Source organism: Oncorhynchus keta, chromosome 7, assembly GCF_023373465.1.
Source record: "Oncorhynchus keta strain PuntledgeMale-10-30-2019 chromosome 7, Oket_V2, whole genome shotgun sequence".
Lineage (NCBI taxonomy): Eukaryota > Metazoa > Chordata > Actinopteri > Salmoniformes > Salmonidae > Oncorhynchus > Oncorhynchus keta.
The window spans coordinates 9316796-9341522 of record NC_068427.1 but is presented as its reverse complement, the minus strand read 5'-3'; the positions used below and the strand labels follow the sequence as shown (position 1 = coordinate 9341522).

Sequence of the window (24727 nt, the reverse complement as noted above, 5' to 3'; positions counted from 1 at the left end):
GATAGCCATTTGATTAATTATTTGGCAGTCTTATGGCTTGGGGGTTGAAGCTGTTAAGGAGACTTGGCGCTCTGGTACCGCTTGCCGTGCGGTAGCAGAGAGAACAGCCTATGACTTGGGTGGCTGGAGTCTTTGACAATTTTTTGGGCCTTTCTCTGACACCGCCTAGTATAGAGGTCCTGGATGGCAGAAAGCTTGGCCCTAGTGATGTACTGGGACATACACACCACCCTCTGTAGCTCCTTGCGGTCGGATGCCGAGCAGTTGCCATACCAGGCGGTGATGCAACTGGTCAGGATGCTTTTGATGGTGCAGCTGGAGAACTTTTTGAGGAATATCCACAACCTATCCACTACCTAGAGTTGAAACAGATTTGATCATGTGCTCAACCTATCCTTGCCTATCCAGGGCCAACAGCTCCCCCTGCGCCTGTGTTATGTCCCTTTAACGTTAATTGAATCATTAGATTAGCTGATAGACTGTCAGGTCCAGGAGATTTGTTATCAGCCAAATGGATTAATGGATCACACAAATTAGCTTTGATATAGTGACTCAGAAGCTTTAGCAGCTGAACAATACAGGCTTGTACACAACGCCAATGTTTAACATTCCACTTTATAAATGGAATATACAACTAAGTGTTAATATATAGTTACATAGGCAGGTACAGTGTAATTATGCTTTTGTCAACGGCTTCAAACAACACATCAAATTACAATTGTTACGATCAGGTTTTCATACACATCTTGATCAACGTAATTATTATACAACATGCTTTTGAAGCTACGAGTTGGGAAATTGGAGTCATTGAATTGTACACCAGAGTGCACAATGAATTGAGAACTGGCCTTTAGCATACAGTAATACAATGCCAAATGTAACACTGAGTGATCACTTCAGATACATGACACGGGCAAGAGACATTAAGAAGGATGCCACCTGGCTGGTGCCGTTTGAAGGGCAAATTCTAAACCCTAAAAATCTCTGACACCAAGAGAATTACTGAGCCTGTGTTCTCCAGGAGAGAGTGTTTATGCTGGTTCATTGTTTACATAGCAAACTCCATGGCGGGTCATTTAGCTTCTCTGGCCTCATTTCTCTCTGGGAGCCTGCCTGTAAGTGCTCTTAACTGTGTGCTGAGGGTTAGAGTGCTGCAAATGGGATTTAATATAACCAATGATTTGAGCTGCATACGGAGAAATTCAATCAAAGCCACACTGCGGAAAAATAATGTAACAGCTCAAGTGCTGCAAAAATCCCCCTTTTCATTAAAATACAAATGAGGTAGAAATTACAGTAAATTGCTGTACATTTTGACATGGTGTTTTCCCAGTGTAGGCTTCCTGCATTGTGTATTTGATTGAATGTATTGGACAGACTCACATGCACAGGAAAGTATGACTCAACAAGGGCCATAAAAACCACCTGACAGTTATGTGATACCTCAAACAGGATAGAACCTCTTCCTTACCCAGCGACTCCACCTACTCACCAAAACAAACATTTGCTTCTTTGCACCACCAACTGTAATGAGAAATATTGCCCTTTGCCAATAATTCTGTACATCAGCACAACAGAGATATTAGATCATCGCTTGATCCATAGTCCTACGATTTGCAATTCAGCACTACAAACTTTGAGACCAGCTAGCTAGATAATGTAGATGTATATTAGGAAACATCAATTTAGTAAATCTAGTAGAAACAAACCAAAAAGATTCACTGTGTTATCAACCATCATTGTAGAAAGATAATATACTTTGAATCGATGTTGATAGATGTCATGTAACAATCATTGACACAGTATTGTTATAATGCACTGGTGAGGTCATACTCTCTCTGCCCCCACAGAAACGGGCACGGCACTGGGGTGTGGTCTTACCAAAGTCCTGCTGTTGTGAGAGGCCTGGCATGCCATGTCTGATGGTCCTTTCCCTGTCTCCTTTCCAACTGTATGACCACTAATAGGTGAATATGGTGGCTTATTTCAACCATAAAACTCAATGAGAACATGGATTATATTGAGTGGACATGAAAGAAAGGATACGAGGGACAGAAACTCATTTAGGCAACTTGGACACCTCCTATGAAAAGACCTCATGAGTGGGAGGTTATGGAGGACCAAAGTGGTATCCCTTGATCTAATCTATGGGGTTGTCCTTAGAGCTTGAGGTCATGCTCCCCCAGTGGCAAGAAGTAGTCATCCACACTCTGTTCTGAGACCTCCTCCAGTGTGGATGGTCTCCACTTGGGGCCGTGGTGCTTGTCAACCAGCACTAGGCACACAAAACAATCAATTGCATACCGCCAGAAACATCCTAATAGACAGAAATGAGGGATGCAGAGCAGTTTTTGCCAACTACTACTCAACATTGTACAGAAAAAAAGGATTTTGCAGGAGTCAAACACCTTACCTGCCTTCACACCCTCGTAGAAGTCACTGCCCTTCTGCAAAACAACAAAAATAAAAACTCATGACACACATACCTGTTTTAAACTAACTACCCGGGATAAGGGTGCATAGCTGCGGAGGGGCGATCCTATTCCGACCCCAATAAATTAGTAAATTGCATTACCTTTAGATGGAAAAACTTTAAATTGCTAAGAAAAGAGAAAAAAATGGGGAAGAGGAGGTAGTATTAAGGGCCTGGGCACTTTTGGCACGTACCACCATGCAGGCTTGATTGAGCCTGCACTCCATCACCAGAACCTCCTACAAACTCTCGCCGCTTCCCTCCTGAAGCTGCTTGAAGGTTCTCTTCAGCGATGTGGGAGACATCTTGGCTCGGATCTGTCAAATTTACAAACACAAACCTGGTTAGCTGTAGCCTAGTTTGTTATGACCATAAAGTATTGATCATTAACTTTATGGTCAATACACTGGAAATGATTTCATGTGATATTGTGAATAGCCTATATCATTGTAGTCACCCACAATTACTAGCTTTGCATTGATATGTGCAAATCACATTTTATTTGTTACATGCTTCGTAAACAACAGGTGTAGACTAACAGTGACTAACATACGGGCCCTTCCCAACAATGAAGTTGAGGGGCTGCCCTAACCCCCTAAATGCCCTTTCCCTAATTTCCCACACACCACCATCTGAACTCATCACTTAGTGTATGTCGGCAACCGAATGTGTTACTCTCACATCATTTTATCATGTGAAAAACTGTATTATTAATTTTGTATTTTACCCCATTTTTCTCCCCAATTTCTTGATATCCAATTGCAATCTAATTACGATCTTGTCTTATCGCCCAACAGGCTCGGGAGAGGTGAAGGTCGAGTCATGCATCCTCTGAAACATGACCCGCCAAACCACGCTTCTTAACACCCGCCCACTTAACCCAGAAGCCAGCCGCACCAATGTGTCGGAGGAAACACAGTTCAACTGACGACCAGGGTCAGCCTGCAGGCGCACGGCCCGCCACAAGGAGTCACTAGAGCGCGATGAGCCAAGTAAAGCCCCCCCGGCCAAACCCTCCCCAAACCCGGACGACGCTTTGCCAATTGTGCACCGCCCTGTGCGACTCCCGGTCACAGCCGGTTGGATCAAACCAGGGTCTGTAGTGACGCCTCAAGCACTGCGATGCAGTGCCTTAGAGCGCTGCGCCACTCGGGAGGCCCAATGTGCACATTTTTTAAAGCAATGTTACTACTCAATGAAAAAAACTATTTTCATTTAACATACACATTCTTGACACGGAACCAATGTTATAATCCCCAGTGTGCAGGTGGGATTTACATCCACTAAGAATATGTGTGTTAGTGAAACAACCAGTGTCAAAAATAGCCCACATTACACAACAGCTTTTCATGAAAAACACATACGGTAGACAGGTCCATGTGTACTCGATGATAAGAGTGTATATAAATAGCGACTAGTGGTGATCTCTCTCTCTCTCTGCTCAAAAGTACCCTGTGCTGGAGGCCCCAACTATTAGCAATGCACCAATGCTAAATATAACAGAACACTCGGTAGTGCAGTGTGCTGCAATGCTGGTTCTGGAGACACACATGGTGTGCTGGCTTTTGTTCCAGCCCAGTACTAAAACATCTGAAAACTGTAATCATCAAACCCTTGATTAGTTGAATCAGGTGTGATATTATTTAGAGCTGGGCTGGAACAACAGCCTGGACACCCTGTGGATACCTAGACTACTGCCTTCAGGCTACCAAGGGGCAACTAACAGAGAGAATCTAATAACAGTTGACCCAATATGACTCAGGCTTGTTTACTGCGTCAAGGACTGTGGTAATGCCACGGTTCAATGCCTTCTAGGCCAGAGAGGCTGCGACTGTCACGCATGGACACATATTATTGTAGTCACAGAGGAAAGTCATCAGTGCTGGAGAAATGTACTGTAACTGGTTGTATGGAAGGGAAGGAACTCAACTTGCCCTGCCAGTGTGTTATTACTGTAAATATGGCTATGCTCTCTAAGAGCCGGGGTTCAATTGGTGTGTGTGTGTGTGTGTGTGTGTGTGTGTGTGTGTGTGTGTGTGTGTATGCGCACACGAACAAGCGTGCGGGTGCATAAGCCAGCATTGAAACAAGGACAGTGTTGGCTGGAATCAATCAGTTTGGATGTGCAAAAGACACCACGCTGGTTTTTAACAGTCAAAAAAATCATGTTTTTCATGATGTATTAACCAAAGTATTTAAAATGACTGTTGCTTCTACATTGAAACAGTTTGATCATAGAGTTGTCAAACACTTGGATTCAGGAGGGTGGATTATTAAGGGGATAGAGTGACATCCCCCTGACTCATTTTAATACACCAATGGTAACATGATATTCTATTACTGAATTTAAATAAGTACTGCCTTGTAACCAACATTGGAGAAAGCGTGTTTGCAGGGGGGGCGTGGTTTATATAGCTGGATACCTACTCCACAGGTGCCAAAATTATAATTAAAAGTGTACACTATTCATCTATGGCAAAGAAACTTACACTACATGACCAAAAGTATGTGGGACACCTGCTCGTCGAAGATCTCATTCCAAAATCATGGGCATTAAAATGGAGTTGGTCCCCCTTTGCTGCCATAACTGCCTCCACTCTTCTGGGAATACTTTCCACTAGATGTTGGAACATTGCTGTGGGGACTTGCTTCCATTCAGCCACAAGAACATTGAGGTCAGGCACTGATGTTGGGCGATTAGTCCTGGCTCGCAGTCGGCGTTCCAATTCATCCCAAAGGTGATTAATGGGGTTGAGGTCAGGCCTCTCTGCGAGCCACTCAAGTTCTTGACAAACCATTTCTGTATGGACTTCGCTTTGTGCATGGGGGCATTGTTATGCTGAAACAGGAAAGGGCCTTCCCCAAACTGTTGCCACAATGTTGGAAGCACAGAATCGTCTAGAATGTCATTGTATGCCGTAACATTAAGATTTCCCTTCACTGGAACTAATGGGCCAAGCCCAAACCATGAAAAACAGCCCCAGACCATTATTCCTCCTCCACCAAACTTTACAGTTCGCACTACGCAGGTAGCGTTCTCCTGGTATCCGCCAAACCCAGATTCATCCGTCGGACTGCCAGATGGTGAAGCGTGATTCATCACTCCAGAGAACGCGTTTCCACAGCTCCAGAGTTCAATGGTGACGAGCTTTACACCACTCCAGTCGACACTTGGCATTGCGCATGGTGATCTTAGGCTTGTGTGCAGCTGCTCGGCCATGGAAACCCATTTCATGAAGCTCCAGACAAACAGTTATTGTGGTAACGTTGCTTCGAGAGGCAGTTTGGAACTCAGTAGTGAGCGTTGCAACCGAGGACAAATTATTTTTTACATGCTATGCACTTCAGCACTCAGCGGTCTCGTTCTGTGAGCTTGTGTGGCCTACCATGTCGTGGAGGAGCAATTGTTGCTCCTAGACATTTCCACTTCACAATAACAGCACTTACAGTTGACTGGGGCAACTCTAGAAGGGCAGACATTTCACAAACTAACTTGTTGGAAAGGTGGCATCCTATGACGGGGCCACGTTGAAAGTCGCTGAGCTCTTCAGTGTTTGTCTATGGAGATTGCATGGCTGTGTGCTTGATTTTATATACCCGTCAGCAATGGGTGTGGCTGAAATAGCCGAATCCACTCATTTGAAGGGGTGTCCACATACACCAGACACAGATATATACAAGTATCTGGTGTTAGCTTGTCACTGGATAGCCAGGTCTTCTGCCAGCATGGAACAAAAGGGGAAGAAGGGTCATTCAAAACTGACACAGTAGTCATGTCAACACATCTGTCAGTACTGCTGTGAACCACATGATAAGTAACATGCCAAACGGGATTTCAGTGTTGTTTGAGTTTCTTTGAGTAACCACCAAATTTGTTTGAGATGATTTTACTGCAACACTGCATCTAAGTTTCTTGACATAGGCATTTCAATTAGCTGCCAGTCAAGGTGAGCTCATGATTATAAGCTCCCCGCCCACTCAGCCAGTCTTTTCAAACTTCCTGGTAGTTAGCTATGAGAGAAAAAATACTTTCACATTTTTTGGGGGTGATACTTCAGTCAATCAAAAGGGTCCTTTAATACTATCTGTTCCTGGAGTCTGCTCACAACGGTTTACAAAGAGACTGTGGTCTACTCTTCAACAATAAACACTACAGCCGGGTGTTGAGGTCCTGGGCTTGCATGGTTAAAAGTGGTCTGCAGTTGGGAGGCCGGTTGGTCGTACTTCCAAATTCTCTAAAACAACATTGGAGGAGGCTTTTCGCAGAGAAATTAACATAAAATAATCTGGTAAACAGCTCTGGTGGACATTCCTGCAGTCAGCATGCCAATTGCATGCTCCCTCAAAACTTGAGACATCTGTGGCTTTGTCTTGTGAGACTAAACTGCGCATTTTAGATTGCCCTTTTATTGTCCACAGCACAAGGTGCACGTGTGTAATTATCATGCGGTCATGATCATTAATCAGCTTTTTGATATGCCACACCTGTCAGGTGGATGGATTATCTTAGCAAAGGATAAATGCTCACTAACAGGGATGTACATAAATTTGTGCACAAAATTTTAGAGAAATAAGCTTTTAGTGATTATGGAACATTTCTGGGATCTTTACATGTTGCTTTTATATTTTTGTTCAGTATAGTATCTGAAAAGTACAGAAATTTCGTTATACCGTGCAACACTAATTCTAATGTTTAGGACTGGCAACGCAGACAGTGTTGGCATTTCCAATTATTTCCATTTCCACTATGGAAAATCTCAGGCCGATTGGCACAATATTATGCCCCATATTGTTGTTCACCTCCATCTCTCTGGTTTACTGTAGGTCCCAAAGTAATTTATATGTTATATTACCCCTGTATAAACCCACATACTGTAGGAGGCTATAAAAAGCCTATCCCTGAACACACCAACCCAAGGCACCAGATTTCTGGAAAGCTGTCTGATGAAAGGCATGTTTGAGTCTCTTGGGCTGCATCCCAAATGGGCTGCGGCCCTATGGGTCCTGGTCAAAAGAAATGCACTAAAAAGGGAATAGGATGACATTTGGGATGCAGCCTTGGTCATCTTCATTTGAGGCCCCTTCAGTCAACTTTATAGAGGGGCCATAAATCTGCTAGGAAAAATTATCTGATGCACCAATGCTCAATAAAACAAGGCGGAGTAGGTTACTTCCAGCCCTGGGTCAAGCAGACGTTACTGATGAGGAACCACACATGGACATCCACACACACAGTACATCCTACAGTACCAGTCCAAAGTTTGGACACACCTACTCATTCCAGTTTTTATTTTTATTTTCTACATTGTAGAATAATAGTGAAGACATCAAAATAACACATATGGAATAATGTAGTAAACAAACAAAGTGTTCAACAAATCCAAATATATTTAAGATTCTTCAAAATAGCCACCGTTGCCTTGATGACAGCTTTGCACACTCTTGGCATTATCTCAACCAGCTTCACCTGGAATGCTTTTTCAATAGTCTTGAAGGAGTTCCCCTTCACTATGCGGTCCAACTCATCCCATACCATCCCGATTGGGTTGAGGTCGGGTGATTGTGGAGGCCAGGTCATCTGATGCAGCACTCCATCACTCTCCTTCTTAGTCAAATAGCCCTTACAAAGCCTGGAGGTGTGTTGGGTCCTTGTCCTGTTGAAAAACAAATTATAGTCCCACTAAGTGCAAACCAGATGGGATGGCGTATCGCTGCAGAATTCAGAAATGCATTCCAAGTGACTACCTCATGAAGTTGGTTGAGAGAATGCCAAGAGTGTGCAAAGCTGTCATCAAGGCAAAGGGTGGCTACGTTGAAGAATCTGAAATAAAATATATTTTGATTTGTTTAACACTTTTTTGGTTACTAAATCATTCCATATGTATTATTTCATAGTTTTATGTCTTATTATTCTACAATGTAAAAATAAAAATAAAAACTGGAATGAGTAGGTGTGTCCAAACTTTGGACTGGTACTGTATGACTGAAATAATCAAATTTGTAACAGACGGCTCTCCCTTTCAGTCGGTCACTCGGCAGAACATACTGTACTATGTGGAGTTGACCAATCCTATTCGCCTGAAGCAAACTGAATTCACACCCAGAGGGTCAATGGATGCAGATCCAGCCCAGAAGCCCTGCCTTCCTGGCTATTATATCAGGTCTGGCATCCATTCTATAAATTCTTCGCTCTTCAGCTCGCCTGAAGGAAGAACGTGTCAGGTTCGGCTCTGATTTGGCTCTGACTTCGTTGTCTGTTAGTGGGGAGAGAGTACTAGATGTTGCGAGTTTTGGGTTTTGGTATTGTTTTTTGTGTTTGCTTGGGTAGGAGTTGTATTGGCTAAAAACCAACTCGTTTTTGCTTTGCTTGTGTAGCTATTGCTTCCTTGCTTGAGTAAGATGGGCAGTGGTAAGAGTAAGTTCAAAAAGGCTAACCAGTTTGAACCTCCTACCATGCCCTACCATGTGGTTTCAAAATGAAAATGAAAGATACTCACAATACTCACTGTTGTCTCCCGGTGGATTCATCTTCCATTGAGATTCGGGCTGACTTTGTGAGGAATATTGGTGGTCAGAGTTGATAGGGGTATCATCCCAGCCAAATGAGGCTCACTCCAGTTTCTCTGGCAGTGTTCAGAGTCCGGATTCCGCGGGATGATATACACTCCCTGATGAGCTCTGGAGGATTTTCAGGGGTGTGAATCGAATGACATCAGTCCGGGGAAGCCTGAAGCCCTGGCTTTGGATTCGGCATGAGGGAGAACCATGGGGGATGAATGCACCTTTGATGGTGTTTTCTCCTCCGCAGCGAAGTTCCTCCAGGTTTGGGGGAAGGTATTTACCTCCTGTCCCTGCAACGGTGATGCGTTGCTTATCCTCCGTTGAAAGATTTATACTGAGGCTAACAAGGTGGCTAATCCTAGCACAAATATACAGCGCCGGTTCTCTGGATTCCTGGGGGAACAGTCGGATGTATTTGGATGAGACAGTTTTGCCAACAAAGCTGTTTGACTCCCCAACTATTACCGTTCCAACAGTGCTCCCAAGTGACTCAGTGAATGGTGGGCAAGTTACTGGTTGCCGAGGTCCCCGACCCCGTTGTTGGCCGGGTATCAGAATGCAGTCTTTCCCACGTTCAGACACATGGTTGTCAAGAGTGGTGGATATGAAGGCAGGAGAATTATGTGGATATATTGAAGCAACATCTCAAGACATCAGTCAGGAAGTTAAAGCTTGGTCGCAAATAAGTCTTCCAAATAGACATTGACCCCAAGCATACTTCCAAAGTTGTGGCAAAATGGCTTAAGTACAACAAAGTCAAGGTATTGGAGTGGACATCACAAAGCCCTGACCTCAATCCTATAGAAAATCTGTGGGCAGAACTGAAAAAGCGTGTGCAAGCAAGGAGGCCTACAAACCTGACTCAGTTACACCAGCTCTGTCAGGAGGAATTGGCCAAAATTCACCCAACGTATTATGGGAAGCTTGTGGAAGACAACCCGAAATGTCTGACCCAAGTTAAACAATTTAAAGGCAATGCTACCAAATACTAATTGAGTGTATGTAAACTTCTGACCCAATGGGAATGTGATGAAAGAAATTAAAGCTGAAATAAATAATTGTCTCTACTAGTATTCTGACATTTCACATTCTTAACATAAAGTGGTCAACTGTATATTGTGACATTTTATATAATGTTCATTAGAGTTGTCACATGTTAAATGGGACACTTCACACTCACAGGCATTAACTACTCGGAGCGAATATGGCTAATGGTTATGCATGGTTGTCAAATCACATCAAATGTCATACACATATTTAGCAGATGTTATTGCGGGTGAAGTGAAATGCTTGTGTTCCTAGCTCCAACAGTGCAGTAGTACTTCACTTGTGGTTATACTAGGTTTTACTTTACTTGTGGTAACCAAGTGAATAGGAAAATATTTTTTTACATATTTAAAATAAAAACAGGCAGATATTGTGTTCATACAGGAATCACATTTAACAGATAGAGAGGCACTAAAATGTAGAGGATGCTGTGTTGCATAGGTAATTGAATTCCAAACAAAATGGTGTGATTATCCTGATAAGCCAAATACTTCATTTTGTAATGTTGAAGAAACACGCTGATGAGTTTGGCAGGCTTATCTGCATTGAGGCTCTTATAAACGGTATTAAGGCAGTGTTATGCATCATACAGTGCATTCCTAAAGTATTCAGATCCCTTGACTTTTTCCACATTTTGTAAAGTTACAGCCTTATTCTAAAATGGCTTAAATTGTCCCCCCATCAATCTACACATACTAACCCATAATGATAAAGAAAAAACAGGGTTTTGCAAATGTTTTTTTATTTTTTAACGGAAATTTCACATTTACATAAGCATTAAAACCCTTTACTTAGCACAGTACTCAGTACTTTGCATATCCTCTCAAGCTCTGTCAGGTTGGATGGGGAGCATTGCTGCACAGCTATTTTCAGGTCTCTCCAGAGATGTTCGATCAGGTTCAAGTCCGGGCTCTGGCTGGGCCACTCAAGGACATTCAGAGACTCAGCCCCTCCGGAGTTGTCTTTGCTGTGCGCTTAGCATCATTGTCCTGTTGTCTTGTTGGAAGGGGAACCTTCGCCCCAGTTTGAAGTCCTGAGTGCTCTGGAGCAGGTTTTCATCAAGGATCTCGTTGTACTTTGCTCCGTTCATCTTTCCCTTGATCTCCCAGTCCCTGCCGCTGAAAAACTTGACATTCAATTTTTTTAGCATGATATCCTATTGGTAGTTACCATCTTGTCCCATTGCTGCAACTCCCCTAAGGACTCGGGAGAGGCAAAGGTTGAGAGCCATGCATCCTCTGAAACACGACCCTGCCAGGCAGCATTGCTTCTTGACACACTGCTCGCTTAACCCGGAAGTCAGCCGCACCAATGTGTTGGAGGAAACACAATCAACTTGCAGGAGCCTGGCCTGTTTTAATGTTTTTAGCTCTTGTTCAGCTAGCCCCATAGATATGGATACTTTTTTTGTCTGGTATAGAATTATCTAGATTATCAGATAATCAGGTAGAGGACCTGGACTGTACTATAACATTTTACTATAACATTTTATATGAAAGCAGGGAAGCCTCCTGGTCTGGATGGCCTTCCTGTAGAATATATATATATATATTTAAAAAGTATATTGACTTTCTTGTACCTGTATTGACAATGGTTTTCCAGGAGGCATTTAAAAATGACTCCCTTTCAGACACCTTTATCTTCTTATGGCTGCAGGGGCAGTATTGAGTAGCTTGGATGAAAGGTGCCCAGAGTCAACGGCCTGCTCCTCAGTCCTAGTTGCCAAAATATGCATATTATTATTAGTATTTGATAGAAAACACTCTGAAGTTTCTAAAACTGTTTGAATGATGTCTGTGAGTATAACAGAACTGATATGGCAGGCAAAAACCTGAGAAGAAATCCAAACAGGAAGTGGGAAATCATAGGTTGGTCGATTTTCAACCCAGCCCCTATTGAATACACAGTGGGATATGGATAAAGTTGCACTTCCTATGGCTTCTAGTAGATGTCAACCGTCTTTAGAAACTTGAATGAGGCCTCTACTGTGTTGTGGAGCCGGATGGGAGCTCTTTGAGTCAGTGGTCTGGCAGAGCGCCAGGTCCTGGCCACGCACATTTCACATGATAGCGACCTGCATTCCATGGCTTCTCTACAGACATCGGAATTCTCCGGTTGGAACTTTATTGAAGATTTATGATAATAACATCCTAAAGATTGATTCTATACTAAGTTTGACAAGTTTCTTCGACCTGTAATATAACTTTTTGAAGTTTTCGTCCGACGTTCGGATGGACCTGCACGAGCGTTTGGATTTGTGTACTAAACGCGCTAACAAAAGTAGCTACTTGGACATAAATAATGGACATTATCGAATAAATCAAGCATTTATTGTGGAACTAGGATTCCTGGGAGTGCATTCTGATGAAGATCGTCAAGGTAAGGGAATATTTATAATGATGATGATTTATAGTGTAATTATTTATAGTGATTTCTGATTTCTGTTGACTCCAATATGGTGGATACCTTTATTTATTTTCTTTTATTTTCTTTATTTTCAAATTATTGCATGGTTGCTTTTTCCGTAAAGTTGTTTTGAAATCTGACACAGAGGTTGCATTAAGAAGAGGTATATCTATATTTCCATGTCTAACAATTGTATTTATCGACATTTGTAATGAGTATTTCTGTAAAATGACGTGGCTCTCTGCAATTTCACCAGATGCTTTTGGAACTAGTGAATGTAACGCGCCAATGTATACTGAGATTTTTAAAAATATAAATATGAACTTTATCAAACAAAACATACATGTATTGTGTAACATGAAGTCCTATGAGTGTCATCTGATGAAGATCATCAAAGGTTAGTGATTCATTTTATCTCTTTGTGCAATTTGTGATTCCTCTCTTTGGCTGGAAAAATTGCTGAATTATTCTGTGAGTTGGTGGTGACCTAACAATCGTTTGTGGTGCTTTCGCTGTAAAGCCTATTTTAAATCGTACACTGTGGTGGAATTAACAACAAGATTACTTTTAATCTTTTTAATTTACTGTTTGAGGAATTTTACTTATGAGATTTCTGTTGTTTTGAATTTGGCGCCCTGCACTTTCACTGGCTGTTGTCATATCGATCTCGTTAACGGGTTTGCAGCACTAAAACGTTTTTAATAAGGCTTTGATATTTTTTATCACTAAAAAGGATAGATACTACAGAGCTATTAGCCTCAATGTGGATTGTAAGATTCTTACTAAGACTCTTGCGATACACTTAGAGAAGGCACTACCTAATATCATACATTGTGACCAAGAAGGATTTATTAAGAACAGGACCTCAACTGATAATATGAGAAGGCTCTTACATCTCATGTGGTTAAACCACTCAAAAATAGTTCCTACCGCTGCTGTCTCCTTAGATGCCGAGAAGGCATTTGATAAGGTAGAGTGGGCTTTTCTCTTAAGAACCCTAGGATAATTCAGGTCTGGACCAGACTTTTGTAAATGGATAGGTGTCCTTTATTCCAATCCTAAAGCAACAGTACTTACAAATGGAATTATGCTTCCTTTTTTGTCTTTCTAGAGGCACAATGCAGGGTTGCTCACTCTCCACTCTCCTGTTTTAGAGTCTCTTGCGACAAGGATAAGAACAGATCCAGAAATTATAGGTGTCCATGGAGGAGGAAAAGAGCACAAGCTGCTTATGTATGCAGGCAATATTCTACTGCTGGTCTCTGGTCCTCTTCAGTCTGTACCACAATGACATACTTGTATTTAATCATATTCTAGTTTGTCAGGCTTCAAAATGTATTGGAATAAGTCGGAAGCAATGCCAATTAATGCCCAATGTTACTCTGGAACCGTTACCCCATTTAATTTAAAATGGGTTCCGACTGGGATGAAATATTTGGGTATTAAATTGAGTTCAAATTTGGAGGAAGTGATAGGCAAACAAATTGAACCACTACTTATCAAGACTAAGACCAATTTAGAAAAATGGGAAAAGATACAGCTTTCTTTATGTGGAAAGTTCAACAGGATTAAAGTGGTTGTGGTCCCACAATTTGACTGTAATCTTTACAATGTTACCTATGACTATTCCAGACCGGTATTTTAAACAATATGACAAAATAACTAAATACTTTAAGTGATATTGGAAAAAACACATGATTAATATGAAGATGTGCTCGCCAAGGAATGTAAGGAGGCTTGGCTTTACCAGATGTTAAATTGTACAATTTATTATTTGAAGTGGCTAAATTGGCGATGCATTGGGGTAAGGTAATGCTGGCTTGGATTAGATAATAATAGAACGGGAACTAAGTTATCCCCCCCCGCTGTTGATATTCTATCACATAGTCTTACAAGGGAGGGTCTGTTGCAACTCCCAACCCAATGTTGTTAAAAAAAAAGGTGTGGAGAACAGCACACAGGATATGTGGAATTTTACATATAAAACAAGAATACTCATCATTGTGGCACAAGCCTAGGCTACGGATAGGAAAGAAGTCTGTGTGTGGCTAATGAAAGGAATTCATATTATTTGGTGGTGAAGATGTTTTGTCATACTCAGACAAAAATATGATGTGGGAGACAAACCAGATTTCTAGAAACATTTATAATTGAGGGAATGTTTGTTAACCGGCTATCAACAAAATCCAGGAAAGAACCCAATAGCAGAGTATTTGGAATTAGCCCATTTTTACTCAATATTTAGTCACCTGCAGAGTAAAGACTTTACAAGCCTCAGAACAATATGGCAAGTTTCCCTTAAGTGTGAAATTAAGGAGGATACCTGATGGAAGATCTTGTCCAGCTTAGGGAGGAACCTAAGGGAAGCCAGGGGGAAACTTACTCAATAGAAGATACTACATAAGCTTCATTGGACCCCAACAAGGCTTCATCAGATGGGGCTGACCAACAATTCTCTGTGTTGGAAATGCCAACATTAGTGTACATTAGTGCTACCTTTCTGGAAGGATGTTTTTGAAATATCTGGAGAAATGGTTGGGGTTAACAATTCTAGTTTCACAGAGAATATGTCTCTTGGGTGATGAAACAGAGATACCTAATGTAACAAATGAGGAATTTGCACTGATCACTGTTGTTTCTAAGACTGAGAGGTGATGACTTATGTCTGTGTCCCCATTGAGATCTGTATTCTAACTGTTTATTGTGTGCTATGTTGGAGGATATGTCTGAATGTCATGTTCATTGTTTTTATGTGGTACAATTTTTGGTTTATTTGTTAGTTTGTTGAAAAAATGAAAAAAAAAATAACTTTAATAACAAAACAAAAAAATGCTAACACTTGTAGTCTGTGCGTCCCAGAGATTGGTTCACGTCCATAGACCTGAAGGATGCATATTTTCATGTGTTATACATCCTCCCCATCTCCCTATCGCCCGCATCTTTTCTGTGGTGGTGGAGTCGGCTTTGTTGATGGAACAGATGGCACGCTGGTTCCCATATTTATTCTCTGGGGTTTATAGTGATTCACAAGAAACGTTGATCGACTCCGGCTTCTGGACTCGGTTCTGAATCATGCGTTTTTGTCCCAACAGAGGAGGGTCGCATTCCGGCTATGTCTGGCATGGTTCCAGCTGGGGCAAACGGTGTCTTTTTGCTTATGCCTGCGATTATTTGGTCTGATGGCCTGTATGATAGCTGTGGTACCTCTGGAACTTCTGTTGATACGTCGGTTTCAGCGCTGGGTGATTGCCGACAACAGGACGCTGGTGCCGTACATCAACAGGCAGGGAGGGACACGGTCTCGCTTTCTCCTGAACCTGGCCAGTTAACTTCTCGTATGGAGCAGCGTGCATTTCCTGTCTCTCAGGGTGACGTATCTTCCCAGATCTCTCAACATGGGTGCGGATCTACTTTCCAGGGGGGGTCCCCATCTCTACGGAGTGAAGACTGCACCCCTCGGTAGTGGTCCAAATAGGGGACAGGCGGGGCTGAAGAAGATCTTATGCATAGAGAGAAAAAGCACATTGTTGTCTGTTCTTCTCAATAAGTAATCTTGGCACTCCGTTGGGAACGGATTCTTTGGTGTATCAGTGGCCTAAGACCCTGCTTTATGTGTTCCTCCAGTGGACCTGATTCAGGCCACCATGGATAGGGTCCGTCAGGAGGGTCTGTTATTGATTTGGTGGGTCCCCGGTGGCCCAGACAACATTGATTGCCGGAGATCATTGATTGCGGGGTTCCGTGTAGTCGGGATCTATTGTCCCAGGCGCATGGGAGAATTTGGCACACACGACCGCAGATATGGGATCTGTGGGTTTGGCCCCTGAAAGGTTGAACCCACAAATGTGATTACGACTGTACAGTCAGCGCATGTGCTTTCTACAAGACAGCTGTATACATATACAGTGCATTCAGAAAGTATTCAGGCCCCTTCGGAATCTAACCCAATGCAGTGCCTTAGACTGCTGTGCCAGTCAAGGCCTGAATATTTTACATAAAAAGGCACATGACAGCCTGCCAAAAAGAACCTTAAGGACTCTCAGACCATGAGAAACCAGTTTATCTGGTCTGATAAACCAAGATTTAACTCTCTCACCTGGCCAATACTATCCCTACGGTGAAGCATGGTGGTGGCATTATCATGCCGTGGGAATGTTTTTCAGGGCAGGGACTGGGAGACTAGTCAGGATCGAAGGAAAGATGAACGGAGTAAAGTACAGAGAGATCCTTGGTGAAAACCTACTCCAGAGCACTCAGGACCTCAGACTGAGGTGAAGGTTCATCTTCCAACAGGACAACAACCCTAAGCACACAGCCAGGAGTGGCTTTGGGACAAGTCTCTGGCTGTCCTTAAGTGGCCCAGCCAGAGCCCGGACTTGAACCTGATCGAACATCTAAACATCTAACCATCTAAAAATAGCTGTGCAGCGATGCTCCCCATCCAACTTGACAGAGCTTGTGAGGATCTGCAGAGAAGAATGGGAGAAACTCCCCAAATACAGGTGTGCCAAGCTTAAACTTGGGTAGCAGGGTAGCCTAGTGGTTAGAGTGTTAGATTAGTAACCGCAAGGTTGCAAGTTCAAATCCCTGAGCTGACAAGGTTCATATCTGTCGTTCTGCCCTTGAACAGGCAGTTAACCCACTGTTCCTAGGCTGTTATTGAAAATAAGAATTTCTTCTTAACTGACTTGCCTAGTTAAATAAAAGGTCAAATAAAAAAAATAAAAACTGTCATACCCAAGAAAACTTAAGGCTGTAATCACGGCCAAAGGTGATTCAACAAAGGGTCTGAATGCTTATGTGATATCTGTTTTTATTTTTAATACATTTGCAAAACAAATTGCTTTGCCATTATGGAGTATTGTATGTACATTGATTTAATTTAGTGCATGGTGTGTACAACAATTTAATCAATTTTAGCATAATGAAACAAAAAGTGAAGGGGTCTGAATACTTTCCGAATGCACTGTAAGTGGCGCGAGTTTTAGGGTTGGTGTCAGGTTAAAGGTGTTTCTTCTTCATCAGAGAGCTTTGGTGGACATTTTCGTGTTCTTGCATGAGGATTTTGAGCAGGGCCTTTCTTTTTCCACATTGAAGGTTTATATGGCAGCCAACTCAGCTTGTCATGTAGGGATTGACGACTCTACCCCAGGGTCTCAACTTCTGGTTGTGCAGTTCCTGAAATGCGTGTGTCAGCTCAGACCAGTGTCTAAGCCTACAGCACCGATCTGGGACCTGCCTTTGGTCCTGGATACTGTGTGAGCCTTTTTTTGAACCATTGGAACCTGTGGACCTAAAAGTCCTTTCCTACAAGACTGCCCTGCTCATGACCTTGGCCAAGGGCATTGGGGATCTACACACACTATCACACTACCGGAAAATTTCAAGAACTTTCTAAGTTTCTTCAAGTGCAGTCTCAAAAACCAACAAGCGCTATGATGAAACTGGCTCTCATGAGGACCGCAACAGGAAAGGGAGCCCCAGCGCTACTTCTGCTGCAGAAGATAAGGTTATTAGAGTTACCAGCCCAAATAAATGCTTCAAAGAGTTCAAGTAACAAACACATCTCAACATCATCTGTTCATACAAAAATCCCTGTTCAGATCACTGCCAAAATCTGCATCTAATTCAGGACATTTTTCAATGATGCCTCAATTGTACAGGATTGGAGTATTCCTGTGTCAAATTATGCAATGCTTCAATCACATTGGACAAAGGAGCAGATGTAAAGGTTCCAATAGTTTTGTCCTTGGCATGACTGTCAAGCCCTGACCTTAGAAATCCTTTTATTTCTCTATTTGGTTAGGTCGGGGTGTGACTAGGGTGGGCATTCTAGTTTTTTGTTTCTAGGTTGGCCTAGTATGTTTCCCAATCAGAGGCAGCCGTCTATCGTTGTCTCTGATTGGGGATCATATTTAGGCAGCCTTTTTCCACCTGTTGTGTGTGGGATCTTGGTTTTGTATTGTTGCTTTTTATCCCTACAAAGCTGTACGTTTCGTTTGTTACTCTTTATTGTTTTGTTGCTGGTTCACATTAATAAACATGATGAACGCCTTCCACGCTGCACCTTGGTCCACACCTTCCAACAACGATCGTTACAATGCTATTGGAACAGAGAAAGAGAGAGAGAGAGAGAGAGAGAGAGAGAGAGTAGGCTCAGGGTTTAGAATCTCTGACCTGATTCTGGGTTGAACATGTAATATCATAAATGCCAGATTATGAATCCCTTTGGAGCCTGAGGCAGGGAGGGTTAAAGATGAACACAATCTCTTAATCCTATGATAAAGGGGGTTAAGGGACTGGGGCTGAACGATGGGGGAGGGACATCCAAATGAAATCCCAGATGGATAGTACATACAGTGTGCAGAGAGCACCGTTCGACTGGGTTTGTTTCAAAACCATGTGCCAGTGTGTTTTTCTGTTTGGCACTAATTTCTGATCAACATGCAGAAAGACTGTTCGTCATGTTTCTCAGAGGTTGAAGCAAAACCACTGATTAATTTGCGCTTCTCTTCATTTCCGGTCAACGTACAGAAAGACTGGTGAGATATCACTTGCTCTTACACCCTCTGAACATGAAGCGTTCAGAGAAGCATGATTGGACATTGGATCTGAACTTTTTCATAGAAAGTATCGGACTGTGGAAGAAATGAAGGACGAAATGCTTCACGATCGGAAAATATCAACTTGCAAGACCATTTGTCATTATGTAAAGTCCAGACCACAGTAAAACCATGACTGGGAGGTAGACTTTGTGTGGGTACAAACATTTGTGGGAGGAGATGGTGGGTGTCTGAGATAAACCGTTTGTCTATCCTTGTGTCACAGTTTTTGGGGTAATTGGACAAGAGATTACAAAGACACCAGCCAAGTGAACTGCAGTGATGGGATAAGGGCAAAGGGGGTGGTGGTGAGAAAAAATGATATACTACTAGGCCAATCGTCTCATCTGAGTCATTGATGGCCAGGGGCAATTCCTAAATGCTCCTTTCACCATGACCTCAAAAAACCTTTCAAGAGGATGGAAGCAGTGTTGGCGTACCCCTGGCGTTAGCATTCAAATGCAAGAGAAAGTGTAACAACTGAATTGAGATCTGAAAATTGAAGCTTGAGCTGTAGCTTTGAGCTTTGGCCTGTCCATTGTAATAGGGTCAGAGAGGCAGAAGGGAAGAGAAGTGCACTGCAACTTGTGGCTCTAGGCACTTTGAGAAGTGTGGCCAAGCAGCAGGGAAAAAAGCCAGCCAGCGCCAAATAGGATTAGTCCCTCAGCCCTAGCTGAAGTTTCAGTCTAACTCCACCCAAGACCATCTCTGCTAATAAGATTACTAGAGCCCGAACGATAAATCGGTTGACCGATATTATCGACCAAATTTAGCCTTTCACGGAAATAGTCTTTATTCCACAGATAAAGCGCCAATATTATATACATAGAATAAACAAATACATCTGCTCATTTGCGGTCATTTTTTTTCTTCTTTTGAATGGTTTCTTGAAGAGGGTGTTTCTTCTACGAGCTGCTCATTGAACAACACTCAGCCCAAGGTGAGAGATAGTAGGCATGGTGGTTTGACGGTGAGTAGCTTGCCACAGCCAGCATATCTGAATAAGTAAATAATCAAAAGTATAATCCAACAAGCGAGCGGTCCTGTCCTCATCACATTCTCACTTAGTTAACGTTAACTGGCTAGCTAGCCAGCAAGGTAGTTAGCTTAACTAGCTAGCAGTCTATGTTAATTATGTGCCAATACTGAACTGGTGCCAAAGTGAACACTCGTCCTTGATACAAAAAGAGCACCGTTACTGTATGGGCCTATTATGTTAGCTAGTCATTCAATAATCATGTTAAACACTATTATTTCACACAGTGAGTCCATGCAACTTATTATGCAACTTTTACTCCTGAAATGATTTAGGCTTGCCATAAGAAAGGGGTTGGAAACTTGACTCAAGACAATTCAGCTTTTCCTTTTTATTAATTTGTACAAATTTATAAAACATAATCCCACTTTGACATTATCTGGTATCATGTAGGCCAGTTACACAAAATCTAAATTTAATACATTTTTAATTTAGGCTGTAACTCAACACAATGTGGAAAAAGTTAAAGGGTGTGACTACTTTCTGAAGTTAATCGGTGGACTTTTGCTTCCATAAAATTGGAAACAGACTCCAAAATACCATTACGGTCGGGCTCTAAACATTTCTGCATGCTGCCCTGCCAGCTACCCTGGCCTGTGCTGGCTAGCTACACACACACACACACACACACACACACACACACACACACACACACACACACACACACACACACACACACACACACACACACACACACACACACACAGAGAGAGAGATTTACACTCTGAAACAGATGGGTCTCGGTTTGTGCAATTGAATGATTATCCTGATTATGTTATTTTTCCTCTGCTGCCTTGCCAGTCCAGGGGCACATGCTCTGTGTTCAAAAACGACAAACTGTTGTTTTTTTTCTCTATGAAAATCTTCAGGATTTACTTCAGTGGTAGCCCATCCGGCAAACAATGAGACCCTTGGAAACATTACATTACTTTCTTATGCCGAATCATAACTGACAATGACAGCTCCATCTCTAAGAAAAATATAGATGAACTGACCTTGACAGTTGGCTGCACGCACGCACCCACACACAGACACACAGACACACACACACACACACACACACACACACACACACACAATCAGAGATCAGAAGAACTTCCCGACAGTCACGTCTCAGTGGGAGACAGCATCTGCAGCTCAGGTGGAGCACAGTCAGGAATGTAATTATTTAGATACAGCACACAGAAGTCTCCTTTTGTGTGTGTGTGTGTGTGTGTGTGTGTGTGTGTGTGTGTGTGTGTGCGTGTGTGTGCGCGTGTGTGCGTGTGTGTGCGTGTGTGTGTGCATGTGCGTCCGGATTGATAGACTTAGAACACAGAATCTATCAGAAGAATTAATGGCATTGTACAAACAAACTTTCACAGTCCAAGAGGTATTTCAATCTGATTTTGGATCATATTCTGCTAGAATAAACGTCGCTTTAAAGGGCTCCATGGCTCGCTTCAAATGACTAACAGGCCGTGAGGGTTCCTGAAATAATAAATCATTCTAACTTCATTCATGCATACACTGAGTACACCAAACATTAGGAGCACCTTCCTAACATAGAGTCGCAGCCTCCCTTTTGCCCTCAGAGCAGCCTCAAATCATTGAGGCATGGACTCCACAAGGTGTCGAAAGCGTTCCACTGCAATGCTGGCCCAAGTTGACTCCAATGCTTCCCACAGTTGTGTCAAGTTGGCTCGACGTCCTTTGGACGGCTATCTCCTCTCAGTCATCTACACTGATTGAAGTGGATTTAACAAGTGACATCGATAAGGGATCAGAGCTTTCACTTGGATTCACATGGTCAGTCTAATTCATGGAAGGAGCAGGTGTTCTTAAATGTTTTGATATACTGTATGTACACAAGCCAGGCTACCTACCTACCTACCTACCTACCTACCCACACACACACACATATCAAATCAAATTTTATTTGTCACATACACATGGTTAGTAGATGTTAATGCGAGTGTAGCGAAATGCTTGTGCTTCTAGTTCCGACAATGCAGTAATAACCAACAAGTAATCTAACTAACAATTCCAAAACTACTGTCTTATACACAGTGTAAGGGGATAAAGAATATGTACATAAAGATATATGAATGAGTGATGGTACAGAGCAGCATAGGCAAGATACAGTAGATGGTATCGAGTACAGTATATACATATGAGATGAGTATGTAAACAAAGTGGCATAGTTAAAGTGGCTAGTGATACATGTATTACGTAAGGATGCAGTAGATGATATAGAGTACAGTATATACGTATGCATATGAGATGAATAATGTAGGGTATGTAACATTATATTAGGTAGCATTGTTTAAAGTGGCTAGTGATATATTTTACATAATTTCCCATCAATTCCCATTATTAAAGTGGCTGGAGTTGAGTCAGTGTTAGTGTGTTGGCAGCAGCCACTCAGTGTTAGTGGTGGCTGTTTAACAGTCTGATGGCCTTGAGATAGAAGCTGTTTTTCAGTCTCTCGGTCCCAGCTTTGATGCACCTGTACTGACCTCGCCTTCTGGATGATAGCGGGGTGAACAGGCAGTGGCTCGGGTGGTTGTTGTCCTTAATGATCTTTATGGCCTTCCTGTAACATCGGGTGGTGCAGCTGTCCTGGAGGGCAGGTAGTTTGCCCCCGGTGATGCGTTGTGCAGACCTCACTACCCTCTGGAGAGCCTTACGGTTGTGGGCGGAGCAGTTGCCGTACCAGGCGGTGATACAGCCCGCCAGGATGCTCTCGATTGTGCATCTGTAGAAGTTTGTGAGTGCTTTTGGTGACAAGCCAAATTTCTTCAGCCTCCTGAGGTTGAAGAGGCGCTGCTGCGCCTTCTTCACGATGCTGTCTGTGTGAGTGGACCAATTCAGTTTGTCTGTGATGTGTATGCCAAGGAACTTAAAACTTACTACCCTCTCCACTACTGTTCCATCGATGTGGATAGGGGGGTGTTCCCTCTGCTGTTTCCTGAAGTCCACAATCATCTCCTTAGTTTTGTTGACGTTGAGTGTGAGGTTATTTTCCTGACGCCACACTCCAAGGGCCCTCACCTCCTCCCTGTAGGCCGTCTCGTCGTTGTTGGTAATCAAGCCTACCATTGTTGTGTCGTCCGCAAACTTGATGATTGAGTTGGAGGCGTGCGTGGCCACGCAGTCGTGAGTGAACAGGGAGTACAGGAGAGGGCTCAGAACGCACCCTTGTGGGGCCCCAGTGTTGAGGATCAGCGGGGTGGAGATGTTGTTGCCTACCCTCACCACCTGGGGGCGGCCCGTCAGGAAGTCCAGTACCCAGTTGCACAGGGCGGGGTCGAGACCCAGGGTCTCGAGCTTGATGACGAGCTTGGAGGGTACTATGGTGTTGAATGCCGAGCTGTAGTCGATGAACAGCATTCTCACATAGGTATTCCTCTTGTCCAGATGGGTTAGGGCAGTGTGCAGTGTGGTTGAGATTGCATCGTCTGTGGACCTATTTGGGTGGTAAGCAAATTGGAGTGGGTCGAGAGTGTCAGGTAGGGTGGAGGTGATATGGTCCTTGACTAGTCTCTCAAAGCACTTCATGATGACGGAAGTGAGTGCTACGGGGCGTTAGTCGTTTAGCTCAGTTACCTTAGCTTTCTTGGGAACAGGAACAATGGTGGCCCTCTTGAAGCATGTGGGGACAGCAGACTGGTATAGGGATTGATTGAATATGTCCGTAAACACACCGGCCAGCTGGTCTGCGCATGCTCTGAGGGCGCGGCTGGGGATGCCGTCAGGGCCTGCAGCCTTGCGAGGGTTAACACGTTTAAATGTCTTACTCACCTTGGCTGCAGTGAAGGAGAGTCCAAATGTTTTCGTTGCAGGCCGTGTCAGTGGCACTGTATTGTCCTCAAAGCGGGCAAAAAAAGTTATTTAGTCTGCCTGGGAGCAAGACATCCTGGTCCGTGACTGGGCTGGTTTTCTTCTTGTAGTCCGTGATTGACTGTAGACCCTGCCACATACTTCTTGTGTCTGAGCCGTTGAATTGAGATTCTACTTTGTATCTATACTGACGCTTAGCTTGTTTGATAGCCTTGCGGAGGGAATAGCTGCACTGTTTGTATTCGGTCATGTTACCAGTCACCTTGCCCTGATTAAAAGCAGTGGTTCGCGCTTTCAGTTTCACGCGAATGCTGCCATCAATCCACGGTTTCTGGTTAGGGAATGTTTTAATCGTTGCTATGGGAACGTTATCTTCAACGCACGTTCTAATGAACTCGCACACCGAATCAGCGTATTCGTCAATGTTGTTATCTGACGCAATACGAAACATATCCCAGTCCATGTGATGGAAGCAGTCTTGGAGTGTGGAGTCAGCTTGGTCGGACCAGCGTTGGACAGACCTCAGCGTGGGAGCTTCTTGTTTTAGTTTCTGTCTGTAGGCAGGGATCAACAAAATGGAGTCGTGGTCAGCTTTTCCGAAAGGAGGGCGGGGCAGGGCCTTATATGCGTCGCGGAAGTTAGAGTAACAATGATCCAAGGTTTTTCCACCCCTGGTTGCACAATCGATATGCTGATAAAATGTAGGGAGTCTTGTTTTCAGATTAGCCTTGTTAAAATCCCCAGCTACAATGAATGCAGCCTCCGGATAAATGGATTCCA

The 24727-nt window shown here is 43.2% G+C and overlaps 1 protein-coding gene across 2 annotated transcripts in view; it reads right to left on the bottom strand.

Moving 5' to 3' along the window:
- Positions 1-616: 616 nt before the first annotated feature.
- hibch (3-hydroxyisobutyryl-CoA hydrolase) overlaps positions 617-24727 on the bottom strand; it is a 70251-nt gene continuing 46140 nt past the window's right edge. For both annotated transcript variants that reach the window (XR_004826127.2, XM_052521924.1), the window contains 3 exons: positions 2668-2790; positions 2414-2447; positions 617-2317 (listed from right to left, as the gene is read on the bottom strand). Coding sequence is in view for 1 of the 2 variants with exons in the window: in XM_052521924.1 (XP_052377884.1) it covers positions 2437-2447; positions 2668-2790 (134 nt within the window). In the remaining variant the exon portion in view is untranslated. The remainder of the gene's footprint in view (positions 2318-2413; positions 2448-2667; positions 2791-24727) is intronic.